This window comes from Lichtheimia ornata (assembly GCF_029851405.1).
Source record: "Lichtheimia ornata isolate CBS 291.66 chromosome Unknown scaffold00025, whole genome shotgun sequence".
NCBI classification, from domain to species: domain Eukaryota; kingdom Fungi; phylum Mucoromycota; class Mucoromycetes; order Mucorales; family Lichtheimiaceae; genus Lichtheimia; species Lichtheimia ornata.
Genome location: NW_026695345.1, coordinates 14379 through 32254, shown reverse-complemented (window position 1 = coordinate 32254; position 17876 = coordinate 14379). Strand labels below are relative to the sequence as shown.

The 17876-nt window shown below is 44.1% G+C and overlaps 6 protein-coding genes across 6 annotated transcripts; 3 read left to right on the top strand and 3 right to left on the bottom strand.

The window, feature by feature from the left end:
* Positions 1-577: 577 nt before the first annotated feature.
* On the top strand, positions 578-1495 carry O0I10_005912 (uncharacterized protein; the record flags this gene model as incomplete). The annotated part of the gene is made up of 4 exons (XM_058485948.1): positions 578-632; positions 700-935; positions 995-1180; positions 1268-1495. 4 exons carry the CDS (start codon positions 578-580, stop codon positions 1493-1495), a joined length of 705 nt encoding a protein of 234 aa, XP_058343143.1.
* A 955-nt stretch (positions 1496-2450) lies between these two features.
* O0I10_005911 (uncharacterized protein) lies at positions 2451-4770 on the top strand (the record flags this gene model as incomplete). The annotated part of the gene is made up of 5 exons (XM_058485947.1): positions 2451-2869; positions 2921-3024; positions 3091-3352; positions 3411-3527; positions 3594-4770. 5 exons carry the CDS (start codon positions 2451-2453, stop codon positions 4768-4770), a joined length of 2079 nt encoding a protein of 692 aa, XP_058343142.1.
* Positions 4771-4959: 189 nt separating this feature from the next.
* Positions 4960-6539, bottom strand: O0I10_005910 (uncharacterized protein; the record flags this gene model as incomplete). The annotated part of the gene is made up of 2 exons (XM_058485946.1): positions 4960-6465; positions 6537-6539. 2 exons carry the CDS (start codon positions 6537-6539, stop codon positions 4960-4962), a joined length of 1509 nt encoding a protein of 502 aa, XP_058343141.1.
* A 1959-nt stretch (positions 6540-8498) lies between these two features.
* O0I10_005909 (uncharacterized protein) lies at positions 8499-10178 on the bottom strand (the record flags this gene model as incomplete). Its single annotated transcript, XM_058485945.1, has 4 exons — positions 8499-9155; positions 9219-9428; positions 9497-9745; positions 9816-10178. 4 exons carry the CDS (start codon positions 10176-10178, stop codon positions 8499-8501), a joined length of 1479 nt encoding a protein of 492 aa, XP_058343140.1.
* A 2121-nt stretch (positions 10179-12299) lies between these two features.
* Positions 12300-16113, top strand: O0I10_005908 (uncharacterized protein; the record flags this gene model as incomplete). Its single annotated transcript, XM_058485944.1, has 6 exons — positions 12300-12644; positions 12721-13374; positions 13462-13934; positions 13989-14443; positions 14509-15657; positions 15716-16113. 6 exons carry the CDS (start codon positions 12300-12302, stop codon positions 16111-16113), a joined length of 3474 nt encoding a protein of 1157 aa, XP_058343139.1.
* A 344-nt stretch (positions 16114-16457) lies between these two features.
* Positions 16458-17765, bottom strand: O0I10_005907 (uncharacterized protein; the record flags this gene model as incomplete). Its single annotated transcript, XM_058485943.1, has 7 exons — positions 16458-16675; positions 16730-16826; positions 16885-17010; positions 17071-17207; positions 17268-17433; positions 17497-17584; positions 17638-17765. 7 exons carry the CDS (start codon positions 17763-17765, stop codon positions 16458-16460), a joined length of 960 nt encoding a protein of 319 aa, XP_058343138.1.
* Positions 17766-17876: the final 111 nt, after the last annotated feature.

The window sequence follows — 17876 nt, the reverse complement described above, 5'->3', positions numbered from 1 at the left end:
CAGTCAAATTGAAGCAAGCAGCTTTAGGTTACACACACGACCTGCAGCATCATCCCGCCGATGCTTATATCCTTCTTCAAATCATCCATTGATAAGGTATGTATGCTATGCTATCCTTTATTCATGGAGCACATAACAAGGGAGCAATAAGCAGTAGACTTGGATGAAAAAAGGACCTGCACGTACGTGTCGCATTGATGCCTGATGCCATATTTGAATAAGGTAAGCTTAGGATGATGAAGGTGGATGTCATGAAGGGATCATCAATAAGTAAGTGTAATGACAACTTTCGAGTAGACGCTACAGGAGCACGCTCTATCAATGGTTCATTTTCATTGTATCAAATACCCCCAAACTTTTGAATGAAATGGTGCTCATTGTTTATGACGTATATGTAATAAAAGGATTTTCATGGTCGATACAATATCCTTTGTGTCATTTTCTCGGTGTTATTCAGTGATGATTGAGGGTGGTGGTTACATAGGGATGCTCATTGTCATAAAACTAGGTGCTGTCATTGCATAAGAATAATTTCCCAGCCCAGCTGTCATTTGTGCTTTGTTTCTCTCTTCCACACATGTTTTCATTCATCCGTCGCACGGCCACCGAAGTCGCCGAGTCGAGTGCAAAGGGTAGGTCATTTGTACATGAACATACTCTCGTTCATTGTCACTCATTCTCATGGCAAACACTGCATAGCACTACGCATGGAAGGTCTTCAGGGTTGGCGTAAGGAATTGCCCATGGTACAACTAAACACGAAGGCCGATCTCGATCAGTGGGCGATTGGCAGTGACAAGGATATTGGCGGCTTCTCTACTGCATCACTCGACATTACGCCAGAGGGTACAGGCCGTTTCCATGGCAACATTTCACTCGAGCTACCAGCCGATCGTAATATTGAACAAAGCGGATATGCTGCTATTCGATCCAAAGTGAGAACCAGCCAACTAGGATCCCAACCAAGGGTGATGCTAATGCTATAACTTTACAGGCACGAGAAACCTCTATGTTTGGTACACCATGTTGGGACACCAGTCTATTCCGATACCTGGCTCTTCGAGTGCGAGGCGATCAACGCAAATATTTTGTCAACATTCAAACCGACAGCGTCATCCAGACCGATTTATATCAACATCGATTGTTTCTCAGGACACCAGGGCAATGGGAGACGGTCTTGGTAAGTAAAAAGAGAGAGAGAGAGAGAGAAAGGAAAATATGGCTCGGGATGATCAATAACAGGGGGACGATACTTTTTTTTACATAGATCCCTTTTCGCGACTTTGTTTTAACGAATAACGGCATGATTCAAGAAGATGAAGTGGAGATGTTCCGTGAAAAGGTCAAGACAGTGGGTCTTTCTCTAACGGATCGCAAAGAAGGGCCATTCAGCATCGAGATCGATTGGATCAAAGCCATGAACACGGAGTTTACAGAGGGCGATATGGATCGTATACCACCAACAAAGCAAGAAGATTCACATACAATGCAATAAACGACATGATTTTATTCATTTTTGTATCCACCATGCTTCAATATTGTTGTCGAGGAAAAATGCTACGCAACGTTGTCAGATTCATATGTATTCAGCTGATTGGGAAAGAAAACAGTTATTGATCGACGTTGAAGACGAAGAGAATGCATCTCTATGCACTCGACTAAAAGCATGCAGATGAGCGAAGACCAAGGTGAATAAAGCAATTGTGGGCGTGGCATGATACCTTGATTATATTGGATCTACTCAAGTTTCTGCATAGTAATAGTTTCAAGATGGGGACGCAGGAGGGAAAGGGGAGAAGAATCGGATGGAGATTGCGGCGTAATCCCTGCAAGAGATGAAGAGTCCAAACGTATCAGGGTTTAGCTGTTGTTGGGAGATGATGATGAACCAATCCAACGAGGAGCAAAATGAAGAGGAGGAGTGGATATTCTCCATAAAGATAAGGTTTAACATGCACCGCGCACAGCCCCTTCCGAACCGAAAGGCACACAGTCGCACGCGCCATTGCTTGTTAAGGAAGTTCACCTGGCTATCTACACCATACTATCTCCTCAACACCATCAACTTTGCATCTTGGCCTCATGTTTTCCGATGCTGAATGGTGAGTGATACCCGCTATGATTCCGTAAAGAATGATCTCAATTATACTAAAATAGATCCATTTTACAATGGCGTCTTTTTTCATCATCAAAGGAAGCAGGAACAAAAGTGTGGACCATTCATTCCGAGATCGATCTCCTCCTCCTCCTACTATGCTATTATTGCTTTGACTCCTCCCCCATACAAACAATCACCTCCACCCGGCCCCCCAAACAAGGCATACTATACAATTGATGATCTCCAATTTGATTTTCTCCAACCAGGATGCAACAAAGGGTGTGTGATTCCACGCTTTCTCTTCTCTTCATCATCATCTTTTTGTGACCTCTTTATCTTTATTCCCTTTGGGATGGTGTTATTCTTGGTTGATTACGTGACGCCTGATGATGAGACTGTACGCAACTTAAGCTTCCAGGAGGGATGGCAGATCTACAGTCTACGGTTGCTCAATCTTGTCAGCAACAGCATTTCTATTGTATCAGCAATCACGGTTCTTGTTATCTTGTTGGCTATGCGACTTTACGATCGTCGATTTGTCGATCGAGTATCACTACGACTCACAGCAGCAATATCAATGACCGATCTCGTCTCAGCCATATCACTTGTCGTTTACACACTCGTTGGCAACGATGGACCAACATGCTCCACAGTCGCCTTCCTTATCATTTGGCTCACGAATCAATATATATTTCTATCCACTGCTATCGCTTTCAATTTACAATGGCTTTATTTGCAAGATCGTTATTACAACCCTGCTTTTGAGAAATGGTAAACACCCATCATCTTGCAAGTGATACATCAAACTCATGTGCTTTGAAGGTACTACATTGTGTCTTTTCTACTTGCGATCACCACCGCTGTGGTACCCCTGGGATCCAACATACTGGGATATGACGCAGCACAAGGAGTATGCTGGTACACGCGTAAGTAACAAACATTGAGTGCTCTTTCTCACATCCACTTATCATGCATGTTTGGGTTGTATATAGCTTCACAAACATCGACCGTGCAAATGTGGGAATATGGAACGTATATTGTGCCGCAACTTGTTTGTTTGTTGTACAGCAGCGTGGTGGTCCTTATAGTCGTTATCAAGCTCAAACGCGATGCCAGCTTCCAGTTTCATGAAAAGGATCCTGGTGATGATATTGTTAGCCGCATCGTTCGCCGTATCTTGCTGTATCCAATGACACCGTTGCTTACACAACTTGGCTTCATTGCATCAGAGATCTACATGTTCCACAATAAGCAGTAAGTGGGTCATCGTGTCAACGAAATGCGGTATACTCAACCTAATATTGCCATATAGAGTCAGCTATCCATTGAATGTGTGGGGCGTATCCACCAAAGGTCTTCCTGGATTCTTCAATCTTGTTGGGTTACTTGTTGATCCTGCATTTACCAGTGCCATACAGCACTTGAAAAGGTAAAACGTATCAGCACATCCTCGATCTCCGTTTTTGTTGTTATTGTTGACACGCTATGCAAATAGGGACCTGATCAAACGATACCAACATGATCCTAATATCCATCGCAGCATTTCAACACAGAGCACAACGAGCGAGCGAACGTGGGAGATATATGCCGATAACGGTGTTCTCGATTTCAACCTACCACACACCATCACATCAGCCTCTCTCGCACCATTGGCTCAACAAAAGACACAACAGGACGCATCCAACAAATATCTTAAATGGATTGTTAATCACCTATGGCCTGTACGACAACATCAAAATCAATCCCCTTCATCCGATTTACCAGCACATACGGCTATTCAGGTAGAAAAGGCACCTCCTCAACGACCTGCTCGTGCTGCAACCAAAGCAGATGATATGAAGCAAAATGCATCCTACTCGTCATCCATACCAACATTGTTACACTCGCCAACAGCCTATTTGATTGGTGCCAGCGAATCGGATACCATGGTGGATGATCGAGACATACTCAAAGATATCGTGTTAGAACAACCCTTACGATCTCGATCTACCAATCACCCATCATCATCCATTCTATCAGCACCCATTTTCCTTGAAGATCAACTTGATGAAGCTGTACCATGGCGTGTTCTTGAAGCAACAGGAGGTGACGACGATATGATCAAACCCACTACCGGCAGCAGCAGCAGCAACACAAGTCAACATCAAACCCAGCAACCTACGCCGCTTACATGTGCCACAGCAACCACTGTTGGATCCCATAGCCTATCGTTACCAAGCGATCATGAAGTGGATAGCTGGCTTGAGCTTAACGACGACCCACCTTCACCCTCATCTCGCATGTCTCAGTGGTTTACTCGTCGTGGTGATTCCTTTGAAATTGTACGAGAACGTGTAGCTCGCAGCTCTAAAAGTATTCGTCGATGGTGTCGTCAACAGCAACAGCTTCAACAACAATCAAATACGACTAACACTACTACCATCGAAGAACGGGGAGATTATTACTACTCTTCCTCATGTGAAGTACTTACTACAACTAACGAGAATCCATCTCGCTTATCTTCATCCTCATCAACAGAGCAACAACAACGTGGTGGTGGTGGAAGTTTGGATTTGAGGTGGTCACGAACACTCTCCGGCTCCTTTTTTGATCCAACTGCTTTACAAGCGGTGCCTGAAGAGACGGCTGATACTACTCGATCCCGTGAGACACAAAAAAGGAGAAACTCATAGCAACTTCTCTCCCCGCCCCCATTAGTATTCATTATTTGGCATCTTTTTTTCATATTCACTTGTAACAACAATGAAATGTACATATCTATTACTATTATCATACCAGCAATTTCGTTACGACACCATCGATATTATGAAATGCATGAGCTTGCATACGCATGTATTTATAGTCTCTTCTTTTATACATTGCTAAAAAGAGTTTCTACGTGTGATGGTGGTAGATAGAGAGGATGATGATGATGATGATGATGAAGGTATCGAAGACAAAGTTGTTATCAATGGTGATGCAACAAGAGGAGAAGAAATTGTAATGTCAAGAAGAGGAGGTTGAGTGTGAGAACGTGTGATGGCCAAAGAGTGAGGACGGCGATGGGAAGGATGCATACGTATGCTGCTGCTGTTGTTGTTGATTCTTCTGCATGGTGTAATGGTCTTTGCATGGTGCATGATAGTCGGAGAAACCCATCTCGTCGTTGTACCGCTGTAATACTTTCTATAGATAGACGATCGGCGTGGAATCACCACTGCGCGTCGTGCACTGCGTCGACGAAAGAGCGAGGATGTTGTTGTTGATACACATTCAATGGAGGAAATACGATGAACCTTGCTATGATAAGAGCCTGGCACTGGTACATTGCGTGAATACCTTCCCATCTTTGTTACCGGTAACCCAGCAGCAGCTTGATCCACCATGATATTAGCAAAGGCGAAAAAGAAGCACCATGCCAGCATGCCTGTCAAATGGCTTGACGAGTCTCGGTTGTTGGATAAAGAATCAAATACCCAAGATATCAATGCTTGTGGGAAATGTAAAAATGGCGCCACCAAAAATGCCGATAATCGTAAATCCATTGTTGTGGTGATGTTGTTGTTGTTGTTGGATTCATTATGAAACGATGGTGGTGACTTGCCATTCACAAATATGGATGTCTCTTGGTCGTCATCATTGTGTTGCTTGTCCTCATCTGCTGCATCTTGTTCATCCGAGGATGCAAGATCACGCGATAATGAATCCACCATAGCCATTGAATGATCAAGCCGCTTATACGATTCCACCAACGAACCACGTAATAGTGCACCACGATATCGTGCTGACGATGAATTCATTGTTGGATGAGTGATGTTTTTGATGGTTGCAGATCCTTTCCTCCAAAGCAAGGTGGTAGTCGTAGAGTCCAAACTTGTTGTGGATGAGGATGATGATTGTGATGAGGGAGAAAGTTCAGGTGATGAAGATGATGTCGTGGTGCTACTACTACTGCTGCTGTTGGTGCTGTCATTGCCGCAATCATTACTGTGCTGCTGCTGCTGCTGCTGCTGCTCAAGGTTATTGGCGTTTCTCGGCAAGTCGATAGGAGAGATTTGTTTAGAAATGGGCTGCAGCGACTGTATCATCATATCACCATGACCCTTCTTTTGCATCCATCGTGGTGTTTGTTGACACTCGACCGCATTCACCGCATTGTTGGCTTCCTGTAACAGAGTCGAAAGGATTCCTGAGATACGCTCAAATGTCTGTTCCTCATCATGTGCTTCCGGTAGTTGTTCTTGGATCGAGGCAGGTCGATTTATAGTGTGTCTACGTTGACGTGGTTCCATAGGATGGTGTCGTGTTGTCATGGTAAATGCTGGTGTTGATATGGATGGCAAAAGTGTGCCTGCTGGAACTCCTTCCCTCTCAGGTGGTGGTGTATCCTAGGATACTCAAGTATGGATAAGTTGAATCAAAAGGCAACAATACAAATGATAGCATGCTCTTGGCTTACCATGATCAATAAAACAATGAAACTAAAAAATGAAAATGGAAAAGGAAAGAGAAAAAAGAATGCGTTGGAAGAGTGATCCATCTGCTGTAAATACTGCAACCTACAACACACACATGACATGACACTTGAGCCACAGGGCACTTGTACGCTTGTACATCTTTCGGTCTGCTTGCCTTTTATTTACCTCTCCTTTTCTTCTCCATCTTACGCACGTAACGCCATCAGTGGAACGTGCTGTCCAAGGACGAGATACACTGTGCTAGCATGCGGTCCATGGGTGGCTATCAATGGCAAATCGCTGGTGGGGCTTGTCAAAGCTTCCTGTTGGTGTCGTACATTCTTTGTTGCCATGCGATAAGGTAACGTGCAACGCAAATGGATCCTTACACGCGATCAATGAACACGACTACAACTGAGGACTTGCTCAACCAATGGATACCATTTTTCTTGAAGATGAAGTCGTCAATATCCAGTTCTTTCTTTGATATGCAGACCTGCCTGCCTGCCACGTACCGAGGCTGTTTACAAGGAGCAGCACAACGCGATGATTATGGAGAAATGAAGAACATGGAGCTGGGTTGTTAGGTAAGGCTGTGGATGAGAAACGAGGATGGGTCATTGCAATGATATTTACATTGGACATACGTATGTCACCTACATTCAAGCCGCAGGTGGATTTTATCAGCAGCTGCTGGTTTTCCATCACTTCCACTCAGTACTCCATGGTGCTTGACCACTTTATCAATTCGATTCATCATGACCACAATTCGCACGCCCACTCTCATATAAACAAGGCTGTCGTCACCAACGCTATCATCCACCCTTTCTTTCGACTTGCATGCACATCATCATCAGTGGCCTCTGGTAAGTCTCAAGGATAGTCTTTAGGTAATCCCCATAATGATGGTACTCATGATCTATTCATCTATTATGTAGACCACTTTGTTGCTTTACCACTTGGTGTGCTCATTGCTGCCTAATGACATTTGGTTGTGTTCCTTGGTGGACCCTTTGTGGTAGGTATACCTATCATTTACAGGCAAAAGGCGACCTCACAATCTGATGGGAAATTTGGGACTCCTTTGTAGGTGACAGAGGTACATGCCATACTGCAGCCCTGGTATGTAAATGCATTTGTCTAAAAATCTGGTCTTGCTTTCTTAACATGATGATTCTCTTAAATAGAAAACTTTTGAGGATATTGTTGATGTGCAAAGAACAACTGTGGATTCCTTGAATCAGGCTCTTGCGGCAAAACCGGTGAGCAAAATCGATCTCATTATTGACAATATTATCCATCGTATGTAAGTTTGCCCTTTTCTTACGTTCTTGGAAGGTACAAAGACTGATGTTGGTTCTTATCCAGCCTGCCCCAACTCAAACTATGCGGCGCAACGCACCATAATCAAGAGGATACATATGTTCACGATGTACTGGGCCCTTTGTTGGACATGGTCTTTGGTTGTAGTCCTTCATTGCAGCACTATTGGTATGCATACGGACATTCATATTGATCACCCCTACCGCTCCTTCAACATCCAGGCCAGTCCTTTCAACAAGCTCGTTGGCGGAAATGACTAATCTCAAGCAGTCATCAACAAGAGGTTGCATACCTGGACAAGTGGGTTGGGGGTAACCCCACCGATACGGGGATGGTACGTTGGTCTTGAGATATTGTCTTCATTTATTGATAGTACTTGTATATAGTAAAAGTCTCCGGTCGCATGGTCTCATTCAATTCGTATCATAAACAAGCACACACCGCCTAGCCATCCTAATGCTTCTTGTTGAACATGGTGTTCCAGTACACGGTTACCCTTATCTTAGATAAACATTGATACTTGAATGTCAGGGAGCTTTCAATGATAATAAAATGTCTCTTTTACTAAATATCGGTGGAGCTGCGGCTTTAATAATTGTTTCATGCCGCTATTCATCCGCTTTATGTAATTAGATTAAGGATTAAAACCACCACGAACGACGGGCCAGATTATAAAGATCACGATTGAACGCGTCGTATCCTGCAGCGGTAGATTCAGGGCGAATGCTACTGTCATACCTTGTTCCAGCTCCCGTTGAAGGAGAGGTATTACTAGTAGTAGTAGTGGTGGTGGGAAGAGGTGGTGGCTCTTGGCCTTGTAAATCATCCCCATTGAGCCATTGTTGTACAGCTTGATAAATAGATGAACGTCGCTTGTTGCGTTGCTGACGACCACTTGGATTATTCATTGTCGAGTTTTCTTCGTATGGAAAGTATAAAGTAATAAAGTTATCGAGAGCCACATTCATTGTACAATCCTGCACCGTAAAAGATGATCGACATAAGGGGCATGCATGCTGAACAGGCATGCTGAAATTACACTGGCAGGCAAGTAGCTTTTGTTTCTTTTTGCTGTATGAGATGGATGATTGCCGGTGACGTTGCCGCCGATAATGGCGTGATGTATAATGACATGGGCTGTTGCAATAAGGTGAGGTGCATGTACAATAAAGACGTTGCAAACATGATCGACAAAAAGTGTGGAGACAATTGGCAAGCGTCACTGGCTCTGAAAGGACACATAGGCAAATCGCACATGTAAAATCTTCACGTGATGGCGCACTCTTCTCCAATAAGGTCTTTTTTTTTAAACAAAGCGTTAGTAAACGCCCATTACAGGAGCACGTATTAGTTACCTTTACTCTATCTTGAAGCGCCTGAGCCCCTTGTGTGCATTGATTGTAACGTCGATGCCAACGTGACTGTAGCAAGTGAAGAATAGATGGCTGGTGATGAGCCACGTCCCACAAAATCAACATTTGTTGATCCAAGTACTGTTGAAATAGAAAGAGGTCATGCTCCCATTGACAGACCAATTGGATGCACCTTGTTAGCTCCGGATGGGCGTCGTTCTAAAAAAAAGGGAGCTCAGCTGCTAGGTCGACAATAAACAAGCATGTATGCAAATGTATGTCCTTACAGAAGATAGCACCCTCTCCTTGAGACCTTGGAAGTAAACATCAAATGACATGTTGCTTTCTTGAAATTTCTCTCCCGATACAATCTTTTTGTCCTCATCATTGTCATCTTTCTCCCTTGTTACGAGTTGGCTTTTGGGTCGCTGGCTAGTGGTTTGACCTGGGGCTACTTGCCATTCACGCAAATAATTGGATATGAGCTGTTGGGCATGCTGCAAGGAACGACAATTTGGGTTTTGCAAAGGAGAGGCCTGTGTAGGAAGCCAAGAAAAAGGTGAATGAGTAGCTGTATAAGGAAAGTTACATTGCATGATTGCGCACAATGATGCAGATCTCACTGCAAAGCTCGTCCACCCTTTGTTCCAACGATCCTAGTGCTACACGGCTCCTCTCGTATACTCGATCAAGCTCATCGTTCCATATGCAAAAGAAATCCTCATTGCCATCCTTATCATGTTGTCGGTTTAAGGCATATTGCAAAGCATCTACACGCACCAGATCATCTCGATAGTATTGGGACTCGGTCAAACAAGATGATGTCGAGAATGAAAGCGAAGGCGCAACAATAACGGTGGATGAGGCGCTGGTGAATGATTGTTGTTGCTGCTCAGATGAATGCTTCTTGGTATGATGTCGCTTAATGGTTCGCCATGGGTGTAGCACACGTGTCAAAAGCCGTGACATGGATGATGATAAAAAAGGGGTAGGAAACGAAAGCAAGAAAGAGAGAAGCAATCAGCCTTTTATGCATACACCCCATGTTGTATTTTTATAGAGGCAGCATTATGCACACTCACACACACATATTTTAAGGCGGGCTGATACACTCGGCTCATGCAAAATCTTTCGTTTTCCCTTTGTTTGCTTTTACGCTACAACACCAACGCTTTACACAAAGCATCCCTCCTCAGCCAACACTTGCTATTGTAACCAAGCAATTTAATGGCATCGTGGTCCCTTGCTATCATCACATGCTATTGGGATTCATGAGAGCATGCCTATCCATAAACAACGGGCTCACGCAGTGAGCAAAACATTGACCTTCCTCCCATACTATGTCAGCGTACAGCACACCTACTTGAAAATCTCGACGCTAGATCCTTGCTGTTAGAGCATCCCACGTATCAAGGCTATAAGATTATACATGCAGAAGCTGTATTTGTGTATAGGGTACCCACCTTAATCTTAGAGTTAGTTGGCGGCCACATCATCTTTGCACATTAAAGAGCTAAGTTTATCAGGCTGTCAACGAGCACGCCACAGCTGTCACCTTCTAGTAACACATGATACATTGCCATCGTCATCGATCGCTTCTCTATATATCTTATAGAATGATAGCATGGTAGGTCGCATAACAAAATGAGCTCTTCACTTTGAACCATGGTACAACATCCATTGAGCTTTGGCCTTGGACCAAACGTGGATTACATAGGTACACGATACTCCTGTGCCAGTGGTAGTTACACTATACCAACCAATCGAGATGCACTTGTTACACGACGTTAAGGAGTTCAAAAGGGCGGGTTCATCCACTTCTCAATGGGTGGTGCGTGGAGAAAATGAATAGGGTAAAGCTCCATCTTTGCAAATCATGCGTGGTGTCAAGGAGATGGAGCGTCAAGAGATCTCAAATACGTTACGATCATTTTCGGACGAACATGATATGCATCATAAATGTGGGGATGATGGATTGTTGATGGATTGCGTCTACCGGCAAGATGATCAGGTACATTTCCGTTATCTCAAGAAAAGGATCTTGGGATAAATGGCCTATACCAGCATGAAGGGCCCGAAAGTAAGAACATTTATGTCTATATTCGCGGAGAAATGTGGGGGTTGTCGTGCGCCATTGGCAGCTATAATGGTAACCTTCCCTGTTTTAGTACAGACCAACCTTTATATTGGGACAAAGGGCGGGCGATGCGGGACGAATCAGCTAATGAAGAGTATAAACAGCATTATTAAATTGATCATCAAGGTGTCCGTGACAGCTTTGATCAAAGGCCAATATGCATTTTATAGCTCACCTTTTATTTTTGGCGGATCACCAAGCTTTTTGTGCTTCACCATGTTTAAACCATGTGGTGCAACAAGGTATTATTATGATGATTTCAGGATTCTCAATGAGTACTACACAACCATACATCGCTTTACCTTCATGGTTGATACAGCAAAAGCTCGTTGGAAGTTTTCCATCGTCTTGGTTATACAACTTGCATGTCGCTCTTCCCACTTGAAACTTCTCCGCGCACAACATCCAAATTGTTGCACGCGTGCACACGGATGGTAACACAAGGCGGGATGTCAGGTGGGGAAACGAAATGCGGGGGGCTGGTTTCCTTTCTCTCCACATAACAATACTGCGTCCCACGCTTGATCTCTAGAGATAAATGTTTGCTGATCCATGCTTAAACATACCTCTTATGACATTTTCATTAAGGTCGCATGCATATGAATTCTGTCAAGAGCTATTTACAGGTGCCGTGGACAAAAGAAAATTACACAATACACGCATGTGCGTATTATACATACACGCTGTGAGCCGCAAAAGGATAGCAATGAGACCGTGGGTGGGGAGAAGAGCTATTTAGTATGCTTCCTTTTTCTTTCTTGATTGTACGACTCTATTCTTTAAACCTGGGGTTAGGATCCAATGCTTACTTTTTCCCCTTTCTTTTCTTCTCTTCCCGCTTTTTTCTGGTATCCCGGGTTTGCTCCCTTTCATCTCAAAGCAAATAATAGAAAAGCAAAAGGTTTCAAGCCAAAGCGGAGGGTGCGGAATTATACACGTCCTGTTTCATAACGATGACGATCACGTCGTCTCCTTCCCACGACACATCAACTACCACCAACGCCACTGGTATTGTCATCGGCCATCAACAACATCATAACTCGCCGTCTGCTTTTGCTGCCAATAATTGCATCCGTCAAGAAAACATGCAAGCACAGGAAGATTCTTCGGTTCAAATTACATGGTCACCTTCCATGTTAAGTACTGAGAACCCATCGCTTCCTCCTTTCCTTTCATCATCGACATCTCTCCCCACACGCAGCACTATTAACAATAACGAAAACGGCAATACGGGAAAATCTACAGTATTAGGAGCAACATTGAATGCAGGACGTAGCAATAATAGCATCTCAAATACGGTATGTCGACTTGGATAGCTGTTTTATTATACCAAATGGCACCATCAACTAATCAGCAGATCGATACTTTTATCAGCAGGATGTCTTTCGCTTTTTATCGGTGAACAATGTGTCTCCCAGGAACACACCAACTCCACCCCTTTCATCTTCATCCAACACGAATGATGGTCGTAGCAACAATAGCAGCACAAGCCATCATAACAACAATGCCGAATTGCATGACTACAGCAGCCCGTTTGATGTGATTTATTCATCAATCGACGCGAATGAGGGGGCCAATTCTCAATCTACACCATCATCATCCCTTGCCCCTTGGGAATCGACACAGCCACAAACACCTATTGTACGTGGTAATGATGATAATCATCATCGTCACCGAGAAAGCAATAACAACCTATACAATCGTTCTCAGCAAATGCACAATGCTGAATTGCCATATAGTGGGTTTGCTCGACAAGATCATATAGCCGATAGTAACTCTGCTGGTGGTCATGACAACGGTAGCCCCGTAGTGGTTACATCAGCACCTTGGTTACAGCCTTCTTTGTGGACGAATGATAGCAATGAAAACAACCAACCTTATTCCTCATCCACTGATTCTCATCTAAGTACAACACGGCAGCATCAAGATAATACGTTTACCCTTGATCTCCTTGATGGGCCATTGTCGAGCCTTGTGTCATCACCAAAAAAGCAAGATGCATCATCGTATCCTCCACGGCAGCGTACAGTAAGTTAATTAAAAAGTGCGCTTTCACATGAATAATGCATGTCTCTTACCACGGATCCCTATTACCTTATTTTCCTCATTGAGCAGCCTAGCTACAACGAGTTAACTTCGGAATCCATTCAGCATCATCATACGCCTACAACAGCAACAACATCCTCACCTTCAACAGCTATGACATCTTTTCGGCCACATTCAAACAAGAGCCTTTTATTTCAATCCCGCAATCGATCACCTGTCTTTGACAATTCTACTGCATCTGCAACCACGAGCCTATTCCAACAAAACTTTCTCAGCAAAGGAGCCACACCTCATAGCAATAATAGTAACCATGCCAACAACACGAACTCAAGCAACGTCGCCTATATGGAACCACCCTTGACTACGAGTGGTAAACTTGGCTTAAGCACTGCCAAATACTTACAGAATGCAGCTGTGGCAACGTGGCTACGTCCCCACGTGCAAAGCTACCTATTATCTCCCGATCCAGCCGCCATGGGAGAAAGAACGGTAGTCATTCTTACCGGCAAAGTCGCACAAAAAAGCTATGGTAGCGAGAAAAGGTGACCTAATATTACATACATGTAAATTGATTATATATTAATCCTTGTTATTAGATTCCTTTGTCCTCCACCAACGGTCATTTTTGATGGTGCATCATGGTGGTGTCAAACCACGCCTCCTAAACTCCAAGTGTCTATGTCGGGTGAAACGTCCGAAGTCCAAGAAGGACAAGTGGACTGGTTTTCAGTATCAGGTACCGTTGTGGGGCAAACGGGTTTTCGCACCAATACCGGCAGCGGTGGCAGTAGCGGACGCATGAAAAGCATTGACAAAAGCAACTCAACGATCCGTGATTGGTATCGTATTCCAAACAACGACCCACTTGCTGGTGGAAAATGTGTGCTTCGACAACTCTACATTAATGATGCTGATGAAAAACGAAAGCGTGTTGAATGTGTTGCTCGTATCCAGTTTGGCGACGGCACACCTTGTGGGACGATTTCAAGCAAACCAATCAAAGTCATCAGCAAGCCAAGCAAGAAACGATCCAATGTGAAGAACACAGAGGGTAATTCTTGGGATCATTGTATACATACATGTAAATGATATGCTTAGCTTAGCTTTTCTCTACAGCATGCATTCACCATGGCAGCACGGTGTCATTGTTCAATCGTATTCGATCTCAGACAGTGTCCACAAAGTACCTTGGTGTATCATCATCCACAGCAGCACAACCTTTTATGTATCCAGGGCAATCGAACAAGGCCGGGCAACAAGGTAGCCATGGCAACGGCACAACAAACACACCAACAGCGAGTAGCTCCGATGGCACATGCTTCATTGCAAGAACAGCAAGCTGGGATCCCTTTGTTATTTGGACCGTGGATACCAATTGGGTAACATCAACAGAGCAAGTGCAAGCTGATGTGGATGAATACATTGGCCCAAGCTGTGCCCAATCCTTACGTAACGATGTGCCATATCCACCACCACCTGCTATTGCAGCGAAGAACAAAACAGGTCAACCCCTTGCCGTTCACTACAATCAGCACATCGTGTTACAATGCCTTACAACAGGTTTAGTGAGCCCTGTCATGATCATACGTAAAGTTGATCGCGCTGCAACAGTTGTTGGCGGTGCCAATACTGACAACTATCCACATGCGGCTGATGATCCACAACATGGAGGTGGAGGAGAATACGGTGATGAAATTCTTGGTGATCCTGTATCACAATTACACAAGGTTGCATTACAAATAGTACAAGATCCTGCATCACGTCCACACCATAATCCTTCAACGCATCAATACAATGGCAGCATGCTTCCACGCACATCCAATAATGGCCCAGCAACCTACCTTGCTTGTCTCAATGACATGGTTGGCATGCATCGCTCCGTGCACGAACGCAAACCCATTCGCCCCGTTTTTCATCACGACAATAACAACAACAACAACAACAATGACGACCCACGTGCTATTACTCGTCGGCGTATTGCATCCACTGGTAGCGCATCAAGCTTTTATTATGGGATGATGCATCAACAACAACAACGCCCTGTTGATCCACTACCATCGTTACCTGAAGCCTCTATGATGCAACACCACCCCCATCAACAACCCATGTTGGCAAGTAAACGAAGCCGATCAGTATCGATTGCCGATGATTATTACAGCGATCGACAAAGTATGCAAAGCACTTTGACCCCATCGTGGTCTGAGTTAGGAGCATATTGGTACGAGGAAGTTTCTGATTCAGCAGTGTGGAGCATCGTTGGAACAGGTAAAATGAACATCCCCCCTTTTATTTCATTGTTTTGCTTATCATTGTGTTGCTGTAGAATATGCAAGATATACCCTATGGGAGCCCTCCTCTATGGAAAATGACTTAGGCGACATGAACTATCGACCTGCCTCTACATCCATGATCCCCAATCTTCTTGGCTACTCGCGATCCAAAGCTCCAGCCGATAATACAGATCCACAAGCTGTATTTTTGAGCATTCATGGTGAATACTTTACACGTGAATTGGATGTATGGTTTGGTGACATACGTTCTCCAAGATCTGAATATCGTGGTCGGGAATTGATATTATGCCAAGTGCCTTCTCATGGAGAGCTTACCCATGCTATTGGGGCACAATGGAAAGCTGATGGTGCCTGCAGTGTCCCGCTTTTGCTGGTCAGGAGCGACGGCAAGGCCGTATATAAAACCAACAAACATTATACATTTTGTTAATCCACCCCATTCTTCTCCTTTCCTTCCCATCCTCGATCCTCGTTCTATTCCTTTCCCCTTCTCCACCTCTCTCTACTTGTACCACAACACCTTCTCTTCTCTATTGTCTTATACATGTGTAATTGCCTGTACAAAACGATCGATACTACTCTATGCTGCTGTCTAAGATAAATGACAATCTCTATATTGGTAAAGTCAATAAATTAAAAAGCTTTATATATATCACTCAATAATGACAACTATGGCAGGAATACAAAATTAGGGTCTTTCTTGGGCACATGATCTTTAAGATCAAGCATAACATCTCTGAGTTTAATCGTCATTTGCTTCTAACTTTATCTCATTTACAGCTTAGCAGGTGAAACCTTGTTGAGCCACTTTAGCAAATACGTGTTGCACTCGTCAGGCTTTTCCCAAAGCACCCAATGCCCCGCATCATCCACGTTGTGTTGAGTGAGATCCGGAATGTACTTGTGCATGTTCTTGGTCAATGAAGGGGGCAACGCAGCGTCCTTTGCAGCTGTGACCATGAGAGCTGGTTTGCGGATAATGGGATCGAGATCTATGAACGTATGTAAGCAAATGGGTGGATAAACAAGTAAACAAAGACACTCACCTTTGCATTGTTCGTAATTGATTTTGCGCCGCTTATACCAATTAAGGGAGCCACGTGATCCATTTCGCTGATAGCTCTTGACATAGTAATCCAAGACCTAAAAATGGCTCAATGTAAGTTTATCGAGATCCTGCGTGGTTGCATAGACGTTGTACCTTTTGAGAAAGTGCCTCGCTTTTTGATGCATTGGTGCGACCTATCACAAGCTTGTTGGTTTTCTTATAGATGAGAGCTCGTGCCTCCGATACAGGTCGAAAAACGAGTTTGAAGAAATCCGCGGTCTTTTGGGAACATAAGTTAATAAGGTGATGTGGATAGCTTCATTGTTGTCATTGTCTTACATGTTCATTGATCTCTTGTTCTGCTTCAGGAGAGACCAAATAAAGCTGGTATTTGAAGTTTGGCATGAACTCAACAAGGTTCTCCAATGGAATGTATTGCTGCTCGGGAGGATTGTACGGTGTACAGAATGATGCCACTATTCAAGGAAGTCATGTTAATCAATTTGCATACCAATACGACTATGATGAATACGTACCAGCACGAACACGCTCGGGATGGAATTGTGTGAAACGCCATGCAACCATACCACCCCAATCATGACCAACAACGACCACAGTGGGAATGGATAAATGATCGAGAAGAGCTGCCAAATCAGCTGAGATGCCTTTGTCACCATAGGTTGTCAAGTCCTCAGGGGAATCCTATAACGGGCAATGCTCGGTCAATGCTACCAAAGTATCAAGGTGTTGGTCATCCTCACTCACTGTTTCGCCAAATCCACGAAGGCTAGGTACAATCACTCGATAGCCAAGCTTGGAGAAGAAGGGTATCTGATATCGCCAGCCAAGCCAACTATAGAATAATGTTGTCAATAAAGGATAACAGGTTGTGTTTCAAGAACTTACAGATCGGGCCAACCGTGAATGAAAAGCAAGACATTGTGGGATGACGGGTTGGCGTCAATGTAATGCAGGCGGATGCCATTGATATTGGCGTATTGGTGGTTGAAGGTGGAGGGGTCGTTCGGGTCCATTACAGAGTAGTGAGTGAGAGAGAGAAAGGTGTATCGAGTGTAGCCAACACACGACAATAGTCTTTTGTCAGCGGAATCCTGCGCATTACACTTGGTCAGCATAAATTCTCA